Source organism: Labrus bergylta, chromosome 12, assembly GCF_963930695.1.
Source record: "Labrus bergylta chromosome 12, fLabBer1.1, whole genome shotgun sequence".
In the NCBI taxonomy this organism is placed as follows: Eukaryota; Metazoa; Chordata; class Actinopteri; order Labriformes; family Labridae; genus Labrus; species Labrus bergylta.
The window spans coordinates 1,761,571-1,781,208 of NC_089206.1; the positions used below are offsets into that span (position 1 = coordinate 1,761,571).

General features: G+C 41.5%; 2 protein-coding genes across 3 annotated transcripts in view; one reads left to right on the forward strand and one right to left on the reverse strand.

Moving 5' to 3' along the window:
* Positions 1–1,603: 1,603 nt before the first annotated feature.
* Positions 1,604–7,721, forward strand: adrm1 (ADRM1 26S proteasome ubiquitin receptor). 2 transcript variants are annotated; one of them, XM_020655836.3, is made up of 10 exons: positions 1,604–1,715; positions 3,275–3,503; positions 4,233–4,349; positions 4,856–5,066; positions 5,296–5,377; positions 5,466–5,602; positions 5,826–5,957; positions 6,149–6,306; positions 6,586–6,688; positions 7,313–7,721. In XM_020655836.3, exons 2-10 carry the CDS (start codon positions 3,294–3,296, stop codon positions 7,402–7,404), a joined length of 1,242 nt encoding a protein of 413 aa, XP_020511492.1. In that variant the 5' UTR covers positions 1,604–1,715; positions 3,275–3,293; the 3' UTR covers positions 7,405–7,721. The 2 variants fall into 2 exon arrangements, with proteins under 2 accessions (XP_020511492.1, XP_020511493.1); XM_020655837.3 differs by having other exon boundaries at positions 5,299–5,377.
* Positions 7,722–8,714: 993 nt separating this feature from the next.
* The window catches only part of lama5 (laminin, alpha 5), a 92,059-nt gene continuing 81,135 nt past the window's right edge, over positions 8,715–19,638 (reverse strand). Inside the window, 20 exon segments of the mRNA XM_065961145.1 lie at positions 8,715–9,330; positions 9,798–9,917; positions 10,037–10,130; positions 10,262–10,392; positions 10,486–10,645; positions 11,020–11,157; positions 11,253–11,445; positions 12,269–12,423; positions 12,634–12,766; positions 12,947–13,108; positions 13,223–13,353; positions 13,474–13,617; positions 14,955–15,087; positions 15,215–15,357; positions 15,745–15,879; positions 16,910–17,075; positions 17,191–17,324; positions 17,593–17,752; positions 17,881–18,020; positions 18,156–18,335. Coding sequence (XP_065817217.1) covers positions 9,182–9,330; positions 9,798–9,917; positions 10,037–10,130; positions 10,262–10,392; positions 10,486–10,645; positions 11,020–11,157; positions 11,253–11,445; positions 12,269–12,423; positions 12,634–12,766; positions 12,947–13,108; positions 13,223–13,353; positions 13,474–13,617; positions 14,955–15,087; positions 15,215–15,357; positions 15,745–15,879; positions 16,910–17,075; positions 17,191–17,324; positions 17,593–17,752; positions 17,881–18,020; positions 18,156–18,335 — 2,901 coding nt within the window. The 3' untranslated portion in view covers positions 8,715–9,181.

Below are 19,638 nucleotides of genomic sequence, written 5' to 3' on the forward strand. Positions count from 1 at the left end.
GAGTAGGAGAGCCCTTATTCTGTGTTAGCGCAATCTAGGCGTTTCTTTTCCTCTCTGTGCCTTAACCCTCATAATAATTATTTTTTTTTGTAGCATTACTTATTTATAGCATTTATTTATATTTATTGCATCCCATTAATCCAGCCATCCAGATTTACCTAATAATTCACTTTTTTTGTCTACATCTGTAAATTTTGTAATTACTGTACATAGCACAGACTCTTGCACTTTCTGCTTATTTGCACTTCTGGTGAGATGCCAAACCTCATTTCGTTACTCTGTACTTGTATATGTGTAATGACAATAAAGTTGAATCTCATCTCATCTCATCTCAATTGTCTGATTTGCTTTTGTTGTTATCATCCCTTAACCGTTTTATATTCTTATATTCAGTTCTGTTTTTTGTTGTTGTAGTTTTTTTCACAGTGGCTTCCCATTAACTTTAGAGAAACTTCAAAATTCTTTGCTGAAGTGCTCATGATGGATGGGTCTTTGTAATATAGCAATGAGTAAGGTCTTTTACCTGCTTTTTGTAAAGTGTCTCGAGATAACACTTGTTACGAGTTGATGCTATACAAATAAAAATTGATTGATTGATTGATTCTTGCTTTTAAAGCCCTGCATGGACAGGCACTGGCCCAACTCACAGAACTTTGTCAGCTTTGCTCCCAGGAAATCTCTTGGTCCTCTCTCTGATCAGGGTTTGCTGGTGGTCCCACACTCCAGACTGAAGACTAAGGGGACTCTTTGCTTCTGAGATCACCAACACTTTGGAGCTCTCTGCCTTTGTTGACACTGTCGACTCTTTTAAAAAGCAACTTAAGACCTATTTGTTTCGACTTGATTTTGTGTAATCTGTTTTTGTATATTGTTTATGTTGTTATCTGTCTGTAAAGTAAAGCACTTTGTGACTCTGTTCGTTAAAGTTGCTATATAAATAAAGTTATTATGAAGATGATGATGCTCATTATTGTTATTCAGATATACACCGACTTTAAATGTGTAGTATGGAAACAACATCTGCGCTGCAAACATTAATCCTTAATATATCCCTGTATGTGACAACTAACGGTTACAGCTTTACATATTAGGTGAACATGAATTAATATTCATTTCTATTTCTATTTACTCATCCAGTCACTGCACAATAACTGTATATACTCTGTCACTGCACCATAACTTCACTTATTTGCACTATATCTCTATATTTATATTTGTTTAATTAATCAGTCACTGCAAAATAATAACTATATATTATTTCAGTCACCACAACTGTCTATTTATTTATTTATATTATCATTCATTCACTGAACAGCAATTGCTCTGGACACTTCTGCATATTTCTCTTTCATATCACCTCAAATATATTTTTGTTGTTGTTGTTTTTGTAAACGCTGCTGTTTACAAGATTGCTGCTAACAAAGTTTCGTTGTGTCCTTGTATACAATGATAATAAAGATTCTATCTGTCTAGTAAAAATGAACACCAATATTATAATACATTTAATTTGTCAATTTAGCAACTCCAGTAACAAATTTTACTTCGACATTTTTAAAGCCTTGGCACTACTGTATCCTACCTTTTTCATTCACGTGGAGTTTCCAAGTGGAAACACATTTTTCCGATTGTTGACACATCACGCGAACGCACCGCGAGCTTCGTTAAACGAGAAGAGAAGAAAAAGTTGTTGTGAAACTCTTCTGGTACAAAATCAGGTATTTAAAAACTATTATTATTATTTCATTTGAGTTCAACACTAAGCTGATCTTTTAGAGCCGAACTGCGCGAAAGCGTTAAGTTTAAAATGGTTTAAGTTAACAGAAATAAAGAGTAGAGTCTTCGGCCTTTGTCGCTCCGAGCTGTAGCTTCGTCATGAGCTAACGTTAGCATGCTAGCTGCTAACGTTAGCATGCTAACATGACACAGCCAGAACTTTGAACGGCTAACGGCAGCTAGCTTGTTGTTAGCTCGTCTTTTATTAGTTAAACACATTTCTCTCGATGTAAAACTACTTTTACTTTAAACAGCAGTCTCCATGTAACTGTATATCATAACGTTTTATCAAAAAATATCTGGAAGACTTAATTTGTGTTATGCTAAACCGTTAGCTACTGAATGCTAAGTGTCATACTCTTTTTTTTTTTTTTTTTTTTTTTCAAAATCAACTTTATTGTCAATTTAAAAATATGCCATATTATATATATATATATATATATATATATATATATATATATATATATATGACATAAAGTGGAATCGAAATTGCGTTTGTCTCATAGACTGTAAAAATAATTGTCTCCGTCCCCCGGTGCAATACAACCAAAATAAGGTTAAATAAGATAAATAAAATACGATAAATAAAATACGATAAAATAAGATAAATAAAATACGATAAAATAAAATACGATAAAATAAGATAAATAAAATACGATAAAATAAGGTAAAATAAGATGAATAAAATAAGGTAAAATAGATAAAATAAGGTAAGATAAAATAGAATAAAATAAGGTAAACTAGATAAAATGAAATTAGGTAAAATAGATAAAATAAAATAAGGTAAACTAAGATAAATAATATTTACAGTAATAAATTCTAAATAGTGCAAAAGGTACAAAACAAAATGGTAAATAAAATAAAATGTAAAGAAAAAGTAAACTCTCAGGATATAACGGTTATATTGTTTTATACAGTCTATTTATTCTCTCTGCCCAGATTACCTGATAATAACCGATTTAAATCAACTTTAAAATAATAAGTTTTGGGGTGGTTCCTAAAGTAACATACATACCCACTATAGTTTTGTGACAGAAAGTCATAAAAAGCAACCAAATTAATACTATTAATGCTATATTGAGTGTAATTTAGGTTATCGTAACCGATATAAGATCGGCTCGGTCCCATCTCTAATGATAAGTAGCAACAGAGTAATGTAAACAATCTAGTGCAAAGGAAGTGACGCTCAAGGGGGGGAGGGGGGGGGGGTGGCTGTCAGTCAGTGTCAGGGAGGGGGTTTGGCAGTGTTCAGGAAGTGATCTACCAGACCAACTTCCATATTTGGTCCGCATTGGGACTTGAACCAGCGATCCTCCAGTTCCCAACCCAGTTCCCAACCCAAGTCCCTACAGACTGAGCTACTGCCACCCCAAATTTAAGACATCTTAAACTGCCCCCCCCCCACTGCCATTTATATACCAATTTATAGCTTCTTATATTCTTGTCACTGAAAAACGCTTGAACAGTCTTGCAGAGTTTTCATCCTTTTTTTCTCTTTCAGTTCACAAAGAGATCTAAAGATGTCGTCAGGCGCTCTCTTTCCAAGCTTGGTGAGCGGCTCCAGGGGAAGCTCCAGCAAGTACCTGGTCGAGTTTCGTGCGGGTAAAATGACCCTGAAGGGGAATGTAGTGACGCCGGACAAAAGGAAGGGCTCGGTGTACATCCAGCAGTCGGACGACTCCCTGATTCACTTCTGCTGGAAGGACAGGACGTCTGGGAACGTTGATGATGTAAGTAGCATCTCTTGCCTTAATGCAAAGCTATTTATGTGTTTTTAAGCAAGGGGTCCTAATTGAGGAGACCCCACACATTTGAACAAATTATGATTTCCAATCGCTGGCTGAGGGTCTCTGTGCTGAGGGTTTTGGTTCAGCCAGGGAGCATCCCATCATCTCATCTGTTAACGCTTTAGCAAAGCAAAAAAGGTTAAAAAGAGAAACATTTGTATTATAAGCATCAACCAATTCAAACATTTGGGGCTTTCACACTTGCAGACAACTCCTGATATTTCCAGGAGCTGTATGTGTGAATGTCAGACCTTTAGTATCTTCTGTGTCCCATGGAGAAAATCAGCGGAGACTGTGACAGCTGGTCTGATCACACTACGTTTAAAACTCAGTGTGACAGAAGTTGTTGCTATCTTTAGACATGTTGCACATTCCACAAATACCACCAGTAAAACCAGGGCAGAGGCACAAGTCCTGCACTCAGAAAAAAAATCTTCCGTCTTTTTCTCGATGCATACAAACAGTTTTCATCCAAGCAATGCTGATACATCAAATCCTTATTTAGCCTGGCTTCCATAGAGCCAGCAAGGAGACTGGTGTTGCCCACTTGGTTCCTCCCTGTCAGTAATTGTTTGATGATGATTTGTTGTGGCAGTGAAGTCTCATCCATCCATCCCCCCCCCCCTCCTCTGTGTGTCTGAATGTCTCATGTTGTGCCCTTCTCTCTTTTAGGACCTGATCATCTTCCCCGATGATTGTGAATTCAAGCGGGTGAACCAGTGCACCACCGGACGTGTTTACGTGCTGAAGTTCAAGGCCGGGTCCAAAAGACTGTTCTTCTGGATGCAGGTGAGTGGAAGATGGTGGACTTTACTCGTGAATGCGTGACATCCGTTGTCATTTGTGTGCAGGCAGATGGATGCTAAATTAAGGGAAACTGAGTAGAGGGAATGATGTAATCATACTCCTGATGACAGGATTTGCATGGCTGTGTGCTTGTCAGGCAGATAAGCATTTAACATTTATGCCTTTTACATCTCCCCCAGTCTAGAGGAATTAATTGTATTAGAACAGTTTTACAGCCTACATAATGTCATAGAACTTCAACATATAAAATACAATTTATTTATTTGCTCAAGGATTGTCCTTAGATGCTGACAAATTTAGTCTGAAAGTGAAAAAGAAGTTAAAATTGTAAACCTAAAGAAGTTTTTTCTTTCTAATTTGCCACATCTTTAAAGCGCCATAAATGATTGTTTACAGATATTCTGTTCAATTTCAGCCAAACAGCAGGAAAGCCTTTATTTGTGAAGTATTAAGCTTTTGTTTAAAGGAAATGTTGCTTTTCCAAACAGGAGCCAAAGACTGACAAAGACGAGGAGCACTGTCGTAAGGTGAACGAGTTTCTGAACAATCCTCCGATCCCTGGAGCTCCGGGCAGCGGAGGCGGCAGCGGCCATGAACTCTCTGCACTCGGAGGAGAAGGAGGTCTGCAGAACCTGCTGGGAAACATGAGCCATAACCAGCTGATGCAGCTGATCGGACCAACGGGACTGGGAGGACTGGGTGAGAGCCCCACAAGATGTTTCTTTGACATGTTTAACTCCTGACATTCAACACAGAAATGTCCATGAGGATGTTTGTTTACGGACAGCTTATTTGAACTTCTTAGGGTTTTAAATATTTATTAGATATTTAGCCTGTATTTTTATATCACCATGAGGTGAAATTGAGCTCAAACACGAGAGTCTTAGGTCATTTGGGACCATTTCTGATCTGTTTTTGTTCGTCTAAGGAGGTCTGGGAGCTCTAGCAGGACCAGGACTCGCCAACTTGCTGGGCAGCGGAGGACCGGCCACCAGCAGCTCCTCTTCCAGGTGACAGAGAACACAACACACATATCACCAGTTTCTTCACAGATATAAAACATATTAAATACTAACATGATAAATGCTCTTTTCTCAGCTCTCGTAGCCAATCAACAGCAGCCACTCCGTCCTCAGGCGGAGCCCCCAGACTGAGCTCCACTCAGGCCCCGACCACCCCTGTGACTCCTGCTGCCTCTGCTGTCTCGCCCACTACTGTGGCCCCCTCCACACCAGGTAAACAAAGTACAGCACCTCATTACCTGTCTGGAAATAATTCCTGTTTTCACGCACAATGATTGTAAAAGAAACTAAAACAACCGCGGTAAACATTGTAAGAAACATTTATCGTTGAAGCCGTCATAACAACATCGTCCTTCAGCAGGAAACACATCAAGTAAAGCTGACGTTAAATCAACGCTTTTTTCATTAAATGTATTTCATTTTCAATCTGTCTTAGCCTCGGCTCAGACTCCGGTGGTCCCAGCCTCTGTGGGAAGTCCTACCTCCCACCAGCCCATCCAGCTCAGTGACCTTCAGAGCATCCTAGCTACCATGAACGTCCCGGCTTCAGCTGCTCAGGGACCAGCAGGTGAGTGATGCATGGTTTACTTTTGAGTAGAAATCTTTTGTTTATTTCTGGTTTGATGCACTGAACAGCAGCATCAGTTAAAGGTCTGATATCAAGAGGAGAAACATGCTAAAAATAATGACAACAAAGGAGACAGAAACGAGCAGTGTTACATAAAATATGACTAACGGGACTCCTCTCCTGCTCTGTAGTGGACCTGGCGAGTGTTTGCACCCCGGAGATGATGGCTCCCATCCTGACTAACGCTGAGGTCCAGAAGAGGCTGCTGCCTTTCCTCCCCAGTGGAGAAAGTTTACCTCAGAGTGCTGACGAGATCAAGAACACCATCAACTCTCCTCAGTTCCAGCAGGTAACCAAAAAGTCGCGCTACTTCAAAGAGCACTGTTAAAAAGCTTTGTTTTCTAGACCTAGACTTGAAGTGGAGGTAAAATTTTATCCAAAAGACAAAAAAGTATCAACAAGAAAGGCCTGCGTTTGAAGTGTTGAAACATTTTCTGAGTTATATAATGTTATCTGGTGACAGTTTTTATAACCCGTGTTAAATAAATCAGGTTTTATGTTTGTTTATTTCCTGCAAACAGTGTTGAGTAAACTTCAGTTACTGTGATTGATTCCTCCTTCCCTCCAGGCGATGAGTATGTTCAGCAGTGCCTTGGCCTCCGGGCAGCTCGGTCCTCTCTTGACTCAGTTTGGTCTGCCGGCAGACGCTGTGGATGCTGCCAACAAAGGAGGTAAGAGACAAAGACAAGCACACAACACAAAAGGGGTATTCCTCTAACCAAACAAAGACCTATTACACTTAGGAATCTTACCTTTTATTTGTGTGTTTTCTAAGCTCTGTTTCCACAAAGCGGTCAAGTTTGATTCAGAAAACACTGATCTTGCTCGCTCAACCTCACTTGGTGCAGTGTTTATCCAGCTCTGCATGGGTCTGTAAACCTTTCTGTGTTCTAACCTCTCTCCATTTTTCAAAAGCATCTCCAATATTGATCCTAGTTTGAGCACGTTTCTGCTCGTGGAGCTTATTAGAAACATGCAGAGGCTTTTTAGGTCGGGTACAATCACTTCTATCTGAACCACTTCTCTTGACCGCTTCCATCACTGCAACACCTGTTGACCTGATAACTGCTCTCATATCTGGCAAACCGAGGGGCGTCCAAAACGGCCGTGTGGGGTGTGTCTTAAAACCGTCTACCTTCTCTGGTCCAAACAAATCCAGAGCATTCAGGAGCAGAATCTAAAGTTAGGAGGAGGACATACTGGCTGCTGCATTGTTAACATAGCATGTTTCCTTAATGTCTGATGTACCTTCTCTCTTCTGCTGTTTGTTAACACATGCTTTGTGTCTCTGTCAGATGTGGAGGCATTTGCGAGAGCCATGCAGGGCAGCAAAGGAGACTCCAAAGAGAAGAAGAAGGAGGACGACGAGGACATGAGTCTGGATTAAGAGCTCAAACTGCCAAACCTCAACAGAAAAAAAAACACATCTGTGATTCCTTTTTTTTAAACCTCACTTTAGTACCTTTTCTTTCCCCATCTCTGTTAAATGTTGTCTTTCACTTTCCTGCACCAAAGACGACACAGCACAGGGTTCAAGCGGAGCTGTTCTTACTGTGACAGCTGACCAAACAGCTCTGCTTTGTTGTTGTATGACTGAGATGAGCCTTAACTTCTTTCTGTTCTCACACCACAGTGCTTAATCCTTCGGGCTATTTTTTAGGTGATTTACTCTTTAATAAAAAAACATCACAGTGGCGAACCAAACCAGCTCACTTCCTGTCTTATTTTACAGAAAAGTAAGAAACACTGAAGCAGACATTTGTATGAAAAAAAAAATCTTTATTTAGAAATACATTCACAACACATGGGGGGGGGGGGGTGACGGGGGGAAGACAGCTTATTCTTTCTGTGACATGAAAATATTGAAGAGTGGTTATATCATATTACATACAAGCTTCACACTCATGTTTGGTACATGTTGACATTTATGACGGAGTAGAGGAGATGGGAAACGCTGCCCGAGAGCTGGACAGGAGGAGCTGCTTTTCAGGTCGTCTTGAAGTGAGTGTCGTGTTTACATCTTTTCAGGGTTTAAAATAATGTGATGATTAAACGACAGAGTTGATGTTTTGGGTTAAATCACGTCAAACAATCGACTTGAAGTCTTGATGTGAACATCTTGACCTGAAAGCGGCATCACAAGTCGAAGGCCATTTAAAAAAAACAAAAAAAAAAAACATTAAAAGTAGGGAGTGAAATAAGAATATGTACTAAACAGTTTTTTTTTGGTTTTTTTAAGAAATCTCACGATAGAATACAAAAAATAAAGGTCACTGTACACGGGTAACTCTTTTAAAAACCTCACTGTTTCATCCTGTTGGATTAAAATGAGCAACATTTGAGGAGTGAGCGTCTGTAGCAGATCAAATATATTAAAAAAAGGTTTAATAAATTAATTCTAAATCACTGCTTTTTTGGAAAAGATAACGTACGATAGTGTTATAGTCAAGACCAGACTAAGTGAGACCAGGACATACCCGGGAACAGAGTGCTCAGAGACCGAGACAAGACCAAGACCAAGACCAGGACCATAGATATCACAAAAAATGTGTTTAGTAGCAGGATAGTCTGAATATGAACAGGACTTGAGTGTGCGCTACATTTCCACATCTTTGTGGATCGGAGACTTAATTAACTGTGATAACTCTCCAGATACCCCGTCCTCGTCCCGGTTTCAGGAAACGTCTCCCATCTGTGCTGCCTGAGGACTTTTTTTTTTTTTTTGCTCACAGTGTTCACAGTGTACCGACTCAGTAGGAAAACTTAACGTCGTCTGCTAGAGATGCAAGTAAAAAGAGAAACACATTTAAAAAAAAAAAAATGGAATATTGCAGTTTTCAAAATGATCCACATCATTTATTTATGAATAAAGAGAGTCGATCCGAGTTGTCTTTATTTACAATATACTACATATGTTAAACGTGATTTATGACATCATGTGTGTTTGTTTCAGTGCATCTCCGAGTGCAGTCACTGCCGCAGCACAAAAAAACAAAACCAGTACGAGAGCGACGACAAACAGGAAAATATAAAATATACATTTTCTGAAAATAGAAAATAAATATTAATATATATATTTTAAATTAGCTACAGTAACGTGACACCCACCACCAAGTGATTTGTAGGAATGTGAGGGTAAGACTGTGCACCAGTGTGTGTGTGTGTTACATATGCGGGCAGCCCTGTGTTCCCACAGCTCCGTGCACAGAGAGCGGCTTGGACAACATGGCAGGTCTGTGGTTGATGCTCGCCGTGCGGATGCAGCCGTGGAAGGTGGGCAGGTCGGCAGGCAGACCGGGAACTGGGACGCCATCTGGTGGACAAAAGGAGAAACAACATTTTACAGACGGGTAGAGACCGACCCGAGTTCAGATTCAAAATCAGAAAAACTTTATGAATCCCTAGGGGCAAGTCAGGCGTACGGTCGTTCCTAAAATTACATTACAGAGGGATAAAATAAGAAATATCAACAATAAAAACTAACAAACTAAATCAGGCACTTGTATCTGTTTGAATGTGTTTTTACTTCCTCATGGTAGAGAAGCATGGTTACCTTGTCAGTCAACTCTTTAAGCCGTCTGTTAAAGGTTCAGATTACGAGAGTTTTAAAGAAGAAGCATTTTTTAGGGAGCATCAACATTGAGAAAGTTTGTGCTTAGTCTACAAATATCCGATAATAACTCTTAAATATGATGACTTCCTGCTTCTTTTAGTTTTTATACTGTTGCAAAATGTTCTCAAAAACAGGTAAAGTAGGAATCAGAATGTGTGCGCACTCACCTGGTACCCCTCCCAGGTAAACGGCCTCTTTGGCGCCTGCAGAGCGGCTCTGTTTGGGCCCGACGCTGTGCTCGCTGGCCGCATCGACGTGGAGCTGCAGGACGTTGTTCTTCTTCACCACTGTAGACAGACACACACACACACACACACACACACACACACACACACACACACACTTTTTATCTCCATGTAACTATGAAGAATAAAAACTGTAGAAGAGTTTGTTGACTTGAACTCACCTGTGATGGTGTGCCAGTGTCCGTTACAAAGAGGTTCTTCAGGAGTGAAGGAGGTAGAGAATTCACCTTTACCAGTGTTTACTGAAACTGTCACCTGCACACACACACACACACACACACACACACACAGTTAGTCGGCTTAACTTCTAATATTTCCTGCCAAGGTTTTCTTGTATTTCATTTACAGTTTGATAAAAATGTCTGTAGTTGGTTGCACGCTCTTACCTCTCCCTGGTTGAGGACGATACTCAGGTGTTGATCAGGTGATATCCCAGCATGCAACAGCAGCCCAGAGTCCGAGATGGGCCGAACCTCAAGCTGGATTTCAAGATCCCGACCCAGAACCAAGGACTCATCTGCAGGGAAGGAGGAGGAGAGCCTTCAGTCAGGACACAACAGGCCTCAAAGAGGATAAAAAAACCCACAGAAGAAGAAGTGACCATAACTACCTATAGTGACGTGTCCTCCCTCTCCGGAAAAGTACGCTCCGGCCTGCAGAGGGCGCTGGAAGCAGGGCACCGTCCCCTGGCTGTGAACGGGGTTTCCTGCAGGGGCCTCGTTCAGCGACAGGTCTTTGACACATCCAACGAAACCACCAGAGCCCGGAGCCTGTGATTTATAAGAACGGATTGAAAAACATGAAGAAGAGGAGAATGGTTGTTTAATTAAGGCTCCGTTTCTACAATGTTTTGATTTGCACTGCAGTACCCATTTTAAACACTAGGGGTCAGAGAGTTACATACTGCTCCTTTAAGTAGGAAAGTAAAACTGTCAAAGGAAGTCTGTTTTGAGAAAAAATGAATGCTAACTAACTTCCATATACTTGATTTTCCTAACACTTGATTGGTTTTAGTGTCACGGGTAGATTTTGAATTCTTCATGATGCTGCTCAAAGAACTACAGTCGAGAAAAGTCTGTTGAAGACTTACAGTAGAAAGCTGTAAAAACATGCAGTGATATAAAAATACTTTGATGTTTTTTACCGTCAGAGATGGCGGCACTCCTCCGATGTATAACGGCCCGGTGAGACGAGTCTTCTCTCCTCCGGGGATTCTCTTGGACTGAGCGCTGATACCGTCCACGATCAGACTGACCTTCTCTCCTTCACGCTTCACAAACACCTGAAGTGACACACAAAGCGGTCGGTTTTGAACACACCATCCTAATGTTACATAGACATTCACTTCCTGTGTAGCGCCCTGGTGTGCGACCTCACCGTGTGCCACTGGCCGTCGTTGTACTTCTTGCGGCTCCGCAGGCTGACCTTTCTCTTCCCTCCGTCCAACAGGAGCAGCAGGTGACCCTCTGACACGCCGAGTGACATCACAGCCCCGCCCCTCTGACCGTTAGCCGCGTAGAGCACCAAACCGTCAGAGGAGTTTATCCTCAGAGCCATGGAGATGTGAGGTCTGCAGGGAGGAGGACGAGCGGGTACATGTTGACGTTACAAACATTTACAACCTCTCCAAAACACAAAGATTCATCTCTGACAAAATTCAGCATTTCAGACTTTTCAGCACAAACAAAACTGATCAACAAACATTAAAATGATGAAGTATATTTTAACCTTTTATCATTGATACTGACTTTGTTTTGCTGCTTTTGGATCTTTGTTTATCCTTTTATATGTTTTTTAAAGTGGTTTTAATGGGAGCCATTTATCACACATGCTTCCATATTATGCATGTTTGTATCCTTTAAAGGGATACTTCACCCATTTGCATTAATCTTTGTCTCATTAGAAACCTGGTAGTATTTTTGAATGGTCGTGCATCCCGCCCTCATTTTCCCCTGAGATGTGAAATCTTTGTATTTCTAAGTCTGAAAAGGAGCTTCCAGTGACGCATAAATCGTCATTTTGCGTCACAGTAAATATGTCTGTAAATGTTTTTATTTCTATATTTCTACTGCTATACTGTTTATTTTGTAGAAACTGTAACGATTGAATTTCCCTCTGGGATTAATAAAGTATTTCTGATTCTGAACTAGCGGACCTTAGTGGGAGTGGCCTGCGATGCTGTGCATTCTGGGATTTGGTGTCTTTCATCCACATGATCCAAAAAGACACTTTCTGCCTTTTCTCGGCCAAGAAGGCACCAACTTCAAAATGTATTTCACATTTCTACATATATAACCCAACGTCAACACAGACTCATGTTTCAACGGGTGAAGTATCCCTTTAAGGAAACAGATAAACTACATTAAACTAAATGGTTTCAGAATCCGACTCACAGTGAGCTGAGTGAGGCGGGCAGAGAGTCGTATCTCTGGTAGCTGTGTGTGGAGCCACTGAAGTGCGACGCTCCGGCCTCCTGATCCGACGGCCCGCCCTGACAGGAGTCCCTGGTGTTCCGACTGCGAGACCCCGACGGCTTCTTGTTCTTCCCCTGAGACAGAGGACAAGGATTTGAGTTTGTTAGCGGGTAAAGAGGTTCACTTGTGAACTTGCTTTTTTGTGTGTTGTGTTTTTATGTGGAGGAAAAGTTCAAACTGCCTAGTGTGTGTGTGTGTGTGTGTGTGTGTGTGTGTGTGTGTGTGTGTGTGTGTGTGTGTGTGTGTGTGTGTGTGTGTGTGTGTGTGTGTGAGTGTGTGCGTACCTTTTGTTTGCTGCTGTGTTTGGGCTGAGCAGAGACGATCTGTTGCGGTTTCTTCGCAGCGGGACAGTCCAGAGGAACGTTGACGTTTTCTTTCGTTTTCAGCAGGTTCAAAACCATCTGAGAACTCGTTTCCCTGAAAGAAAAAAAAAAACACACATTTTAAACATTTAATACACGCAACACATCAGCATGTAAATTTAGACTGCAGTACCCATTTTAAACACCAGGTGTCAGAGTTACATACAGCTCCTTTAACCCCCGAGACAGAAAATGATCTCCAGTCTGTTTCATCACTAACTAAAGTTCTCTTCACCTCTTGACGAAAACGTTGCTGATACATCCGGTGAGATTAGTGAGACCCTGGTCGGGCATTCCTCCCAGGAAGGTTCCTTCCGGTGAGGTCGTCACCACTCGGCTGTCTATCCGGAGTCCCACCTTGGCTTTTTCTAGCACGTCGTCCATGTACAGACGCATCCTGAGGGGGCGAGGGTGCAGTTTAAGGAAACTAATTAAGAGGGTGGTCCTTTTTCAACAATATGTTTGGTTATCAATCAGAAGCTTTTGGAAAGAAGACTTTGTGCCGTCCTACCCGTTGATGTCGTTGTAAATGGAGACGTAATGGCTGTTGTCGTCGTTGTACGTTTTCTGAGTCTTAATCTCACTGTTTCCAACTCTCACAACGACGTGGCCCTCGTGCAAAAACACCTGACACACACCACCCTACACACACAAAAAAAACAGACAAAGCTTTGTGTGTAAGCGTGATATCCAGAAAGTCTGTAAAAATACTACACAGCATGAAAGAAACAAAGCAGAGCAGAGCAGGGAGTCTTCTCAGACCTTATCCTGGTGGTAGAACATGAGTCCCTCTTTCTTCTCCGTCCTGAAGCTGAAGCTGGCGTAGAAGTTGTCTCTGAGGCTGGGGACGTCCGTCAGACCCAAGTCCAGGTAGCTCTGTCCCGAGAAGTGAGCCTCACGAGCCAACTGCAGGAAAACCAACACAGCGGGTCAAGACACTGCAGGAGTATGTGCATCTATTCTGTTCATGCAGAGAAGCAGAATTAAAGGAAAAATCTGCACGATGTGTTTTTAATGTCTGAGGAACCAGATGTTTTAACTTTTGACTGTGTGACACAAGCATGTCATTTAATTATCTGGATTGGATTATTTGGAAGGTTTATGGATTTCATTTTAAGTGAGATTAGGAAACTTTTTTTGTGAGAGCAAATATAAATCAAAGATGTTGAGAGGAGGAGCAGCTGCTTCACATTATCGACACAGTTTGAACGAGAGGAATCGCTCCTCAGATGTCCCATCTTAAGAGTAGTGACGGATAAATCAGTAGTTTACATCTCCCAGTCTGTGCTCAGTAAAACTTTTTAAAATACTGTTTTAAATTTAAAATCTCCTTAAGAAATAAAGAAATAAAGAAGGTAAATGTCAAGAAACCACAAGGACGAATATGATCTGTAGGCCGGTTCAGAAACACCAACGGAAGCCATGTTCAGTCGGTTCAGATTGAACTGTATGCAGATGATGTGGTTATCTATACCAGTGGTAGATAGATAGATCGATAGATACTTTATTGATGCAGAGGGAAATTCAAAGCATCCAGTAGCAGGTTACAAAGACATGACATGAAACATTTGTTACAAATTAACCACAAAACCGACGCACCCTTCCCATACATATATATTAACCCAAAAAAAGATTTAAAGAATACCCCTAGATGAATCAAAATTTTTAGCAATGTTTAAAAAGAAGAAAATTATCAAAAAACTGACATTAAATAACAGTCAGTGCAAACATTAAAGGTGCGATTTAAATTTATAATAATAATTGAGGTTAGCATTAAAGTGTCCAACGAGAGGCTGACTCTTGGGACAGCTGTGCAGATGGGAAATGGAAAAAGTATTTATTTGGTTTGGTTTTGGTTCCCAAAGTGGGGGTCAGGACCCCCTGGGTGGTCGCAGGACACTGAGAGTGGTTGCAAGATTCCACCCGAAAACATATCAAAATGAAAAATGACTTAAAATGACATATCATTCTTAAAGTATATACAAATGTGAAATATTTTAACCACCTCCAGGGACAGTAGGGGTCCTCAGTCTCTAACACCTTATTTAAAGGGCAGCGGTAACCCCTGACCTATCCCACCCAATCACTCTGACGTTACAAACCTCCATATTGTCTTTCTCACCTTAAAATGTTCAAATAAATAACTTCTCATTTCTCTTTTGAATTCTTATCAGTTTTGTTTCTAAGTGTATAACACAACACTGAATACCTTGTAATTAACATGTTTTTGTTTTTTTTCTTACCAGCAGGTCGCTGTCACAGCCAAAACTGACTCCAGAGCTGGTCATCCTCTTCAGGTCGATGTGGGAGCTCAGGGCCTTCACGTTCCTGAAACAGCCCTTCAGAGAGCCCTGCTTAGGGAACAGAGATTTCAACCTGCAGAGAGACAGAGACAGGAGGAAACAGATATCATCAAGAAGGGAACGTACAGCATCACCAACGTTACCATTACTCTCCCAGTGGGTCGATATCATTGGGGATGTGTGTGGGGGTTGATACTCACTGCTTGGGCATTTTGTTCTCAGGGACTCCTCCCAGGTAGTACATGCTGACGAAGGGGGGGATGTTATCTGTGAACTGGTGGGAGTAGAGGGTGTTGCGGCTGTTTCTCACCACAAGACGCGAGTCCATGATGATGATCCCCAGCTGCAGGGTTAAAAACAAGAGAGAAGACTTTTCAGTTTTCAGTGCAAATGATTTTTACTCAAGTTGGGAAAGAAAGCTGTTTTGAAAAGAAAAACGTCCTCTCTACTTAGTTTTCAACCCTTATGCTACCTTAGGCCTCGTGTCCATCTAGCGCTGGCTGTGCGCTGAGAAGAAAAGCACTGCAAGTCCGTCCTGTTTCTATGACAACGGCTGCTGTATGACTGACACTGCTCCGTTACTTTTTTACTGCATGTTTTATATTTGAGATTGTAAAAAGACTCTGGCACTCAAAAGAAAAAACCCTAGGTGGACACGGGGCCTTAGAACCTCTTTTTCTATGACTGAATCATAAAACATAAAGTAAAAAAAACAGAGAAAGACGCTTACAGCTTTGGGGTCAGCATCGCTAATCCTCAAGAATTCCGATTCAGGCTCTTTGGGCTCGAGCTCCATCAGACCCTCGCTGAAATCATAGTAAACCTTCAGTCGGCCCTGAAGCACCGCCAGACACAGGAACTGATCCTGATGGAGGAGAGAGACATGGAGAACTGTAACAACCACACAGTCACTGCCAATAACTAAAAACACACATCTGAACTATTCATCAGTTAGGCTCCGATGAAATACAAAAAGGTTCATGCTGCAAAATGACACAAAACACAAAGAACTCTTTTTAGAAATTTACAGAAAAGTTACACACACAAACAAAAATGGAATAAATTATTCAATATCGGTGAAAGATGATGATGAAAAAATCAAGTATGCATGGAGGAATAAGAGCCGGGAAAACTTAAAGACAGACTGCAGGAAAGATGCATGAGAGGGGGGCGGCAGCAGCTCAGACTGTAGGGACTTGGTTTGGGAACCAGAGGGATCAATACTATGGAAGTTGGTCTGGTAGCGGGCGAGGTGCCAGGGCACTTCCTGAGTACCGTCAAGGCGCCCTTGAGCAAGGCACTGAACCCCCAACTGCTCAGGTGCGCTCCCTGTGTAGCAGCACCTCTCTGATATCTCTCCACTAATGCATGTGTGAGTGAAGCATGTCTCTAAAATAACAGAGTGTAAAAACAGAATTTCCCTCAGCGATTAATAAAGTTTGTAAAAAAGCTTTTTGGTGAAACTTGATAATTTCAGAATTCAGAATTCTTCTTGTTGCATGTAAAACTTTACGAAAAGCTCTGCATGATTATGTGTTGGAAAAATTCAGATCTTCCACGATGAATCCATGAAGGAGTGCTTCAAAATCTTTGTAGGAAATAAATTCATGGTGTAGTCTGCTGCTCTACCCAGACGATACATACTTTGAAAGACATCGAGCGTGCTGACTTTTCTGTTTTTTCTCTGCAGCCTCTTAGCTGTCACCTGAAGTTTTATTACTCCTGTACTTTATTATCAGTCCTCCATCATCGACTGTATGATGTGTGCTGCTGACCTCTTGGTCAGGTCACTAACAAAGTGAGTTTTGCTTTTTGATTTCATGGAGCAACAATAATGAGATGAATGAGTAACCAAACGACGATGTTGAAAATCTTCTCATAATTATGGTCATTACCCCGTGTTGAAACAGCAGCAGGATGCCGTTGTGCGACAGCAGTTTCACTTCCTGTTCGAATCGCTTAATGCGAGTGGATTGATCGGAGAACTTGATCTCAGCGAAGCCGGTCCCATCGAAATACGACGCGTCGTTCACCCAGGCCTGACTCAGCACCGGCTTCGACCTGTGTTTGGTGATTTCAATTCCATTATTAAAAAGAGGAGGAAGATGAGAGTGAGGTCAGTCACAACAGGAAGATGAATCATGATGTTTAAAGACTGTCTGTGTAGCGCTCTGACCTGCCACATGGTTTCTCCTCCGTGGTGTTGAGTTGGAAGACGTTTTCAAAGTTGTACAGACTGAGGACGACCTCGTTCAGCGTGTCGAGCTCCATGCAGCCCTTAAAGTGCGGGAGAGCGAGCGGGGCGGGAGGCTGTAAAAAAAAGAAAAAAAAAGGACAAAGACAAAAACGCTCAGTAGCTGAATTTGAATATTTTTTTAAAACATCAATACTGCTCTGAAATGAAGATTTACAGTTCACACAGTCAGTCAAATCGTCATGACAACCCTGACTCTAAAACTTTGGAAAATCCAAATATGATGCCATGCCCCCCCCAAAAAAACATTGAGATTACAGAGCAGCATTTTGAAAAGCTTTAATCAACTTTCCTACATGCCTGAGACGCACTCTGTTTACTCACTTTAAAAGTACTCGGGTATCCTCCCACGTAGAAGACGGTGTCGTCGGTCAAAAGGTTGAGCAGACCCTGATCTCCCGCGGCCTCCACGTTCGCTTTGGTGACTCTCTGATCGCCCTCCGAGGCCTCTGAAGACATCGACATCTGGCCGTACTGAAGGATCCTGCAGTCAGAGAACAAAGACAGAAATTAGACGTACAGAAATGGACAGCAGAGTACAGAGATGACACACTGTTTTTAAAATCTGATTGTATGTGTGTGTGTGTGTGTGTGTGTGTGTGTGTTCCTCACCTCTCCAGCACAACGCTGTTGAAGTTTCCTTTCGACTCGACGTCCTCATTCATCATCACCTCAGCCGTTTCTCCTCCGACGTTAAAGTACCAGCGCAGTCTCTTCCCGACCAACGCCATGCCCAGGAACTCCTTAGTGGACTACAAATACCACAAAGATAGTAATGAATTAACTACAAAAAAAAAAAAAACTCCTTGCTGCAAATCCCCTCAAAAATCCTTGCCAAGGATCTGGACTAGAGTTGTGCTTCTTTTTGTTGCCGTGGCGATGCTTACATCCTTGTTGCCGAGGTAGAAGACAAACTGCCGGTTGCCGTTGTCCTGCCGTCTGCCTCGCGTTGCCTCCGGCAGAGTGATGTAGAACTTCAGGGAGGTGTAGGCGGCGAGGTCGGCCAGGTTAGGAGGAGTACGCACCTGAACGCCGGACTTCCCGTTGAACTTCACCGGGACGCCGACCTGGACGGAGGTGAGAGGGGGACAAACAGAGCAGGATTAAAAAAACACATTAGAAGCTGCTGGAGGAAAACGTCTTGAAGTCGTATCTATGTATGGTCTAGGCCCGCTACCACAACAGCTTTTTCCCTTCTGCTGTAAGACTTGTAGCACAGGACATTAAGATGGGAAGGAAGTACTTCACCCCACACCTCACAGACTCAACGGACAGCTGAGCACCTCATAGTGCAATATTAACATTAAAGTCTTTATATGTGATTTTTCACACTTAAATATAAATCAAGTATCTCCTCTGAAAATAACTCTGTGAGTCATGACTGTCTACAATGGGTGTAACACCCGAGTCCCACTGTCTGTGATGTTTTCAGAGTTTTCAGAGTCCTATCTTCACTTTGTTTACATCGCCAGGACGGCCGGCTGACTCCTCCCCTCGTGTATAAAAGTTGTTTAATTGAGGGACTAGAGAAAAGAAGAATAACATACTGTACTCACTGCTTAACTGTGTTTCTAGATCACGCTCATTTCAGGTAAATTTACATGCAGTGTGAAGATACCAGCATAATAAAGATCGCTAGCATTAGCATGCTAACACAACAATACAGCGCCAGTTGTTTTGGTTTCATGCTGGTGCTCAAGGGCGACATCTGCTGGATCAAAACATCACATATAAAGCCTTTAAAAACAAAAAACAGTGTAATTATATAATGTGAAAAATATGTGTGCAGTAACCTCAGGTGCAATAAGAGATGTAGAAAATAGAAACAAGAAAACATATTTATATTTTAATTTGATTGTTCAGTGTTCCCCTTTGTTATTTTATATCTTTGCTTTAATACAGTGTATAGCTTCTGTACAGTTTATTTTAATTTACTTTACTTACAACTGTTACTACAACTTATTTTTTTTTTTTTTGTACTTTTCTACTCTTTTTTCTTATAATGATATTCTATTTTATATATAATTTTAACTTTTTTCAAGAAGCTGACTCACTCACTGTCCTGTACCTGTGCAAATGGCAATAAACATCTATTTCAGTGCATCCCAAAGTGTGGGCTGCAGCCCCCTGGTGGGCCATGTAGGTACTGCAGGCGGGCCGCAAAAAGCCCTCCACCAAGTATAAAAATAAAATAAATATCACAATAATGATGATTTACCATGAGTCAACCCTTTAAGTGATGAGTAAGATGTGTCATGACTATTCATGGACATAATATTCAGTAAACATTGGTGTCTATCTTGCCATAATATCATTTTTGTCATGTCCAATAATTTACCCTAACTGAATGTGATAGCTGTAGTCAAAACT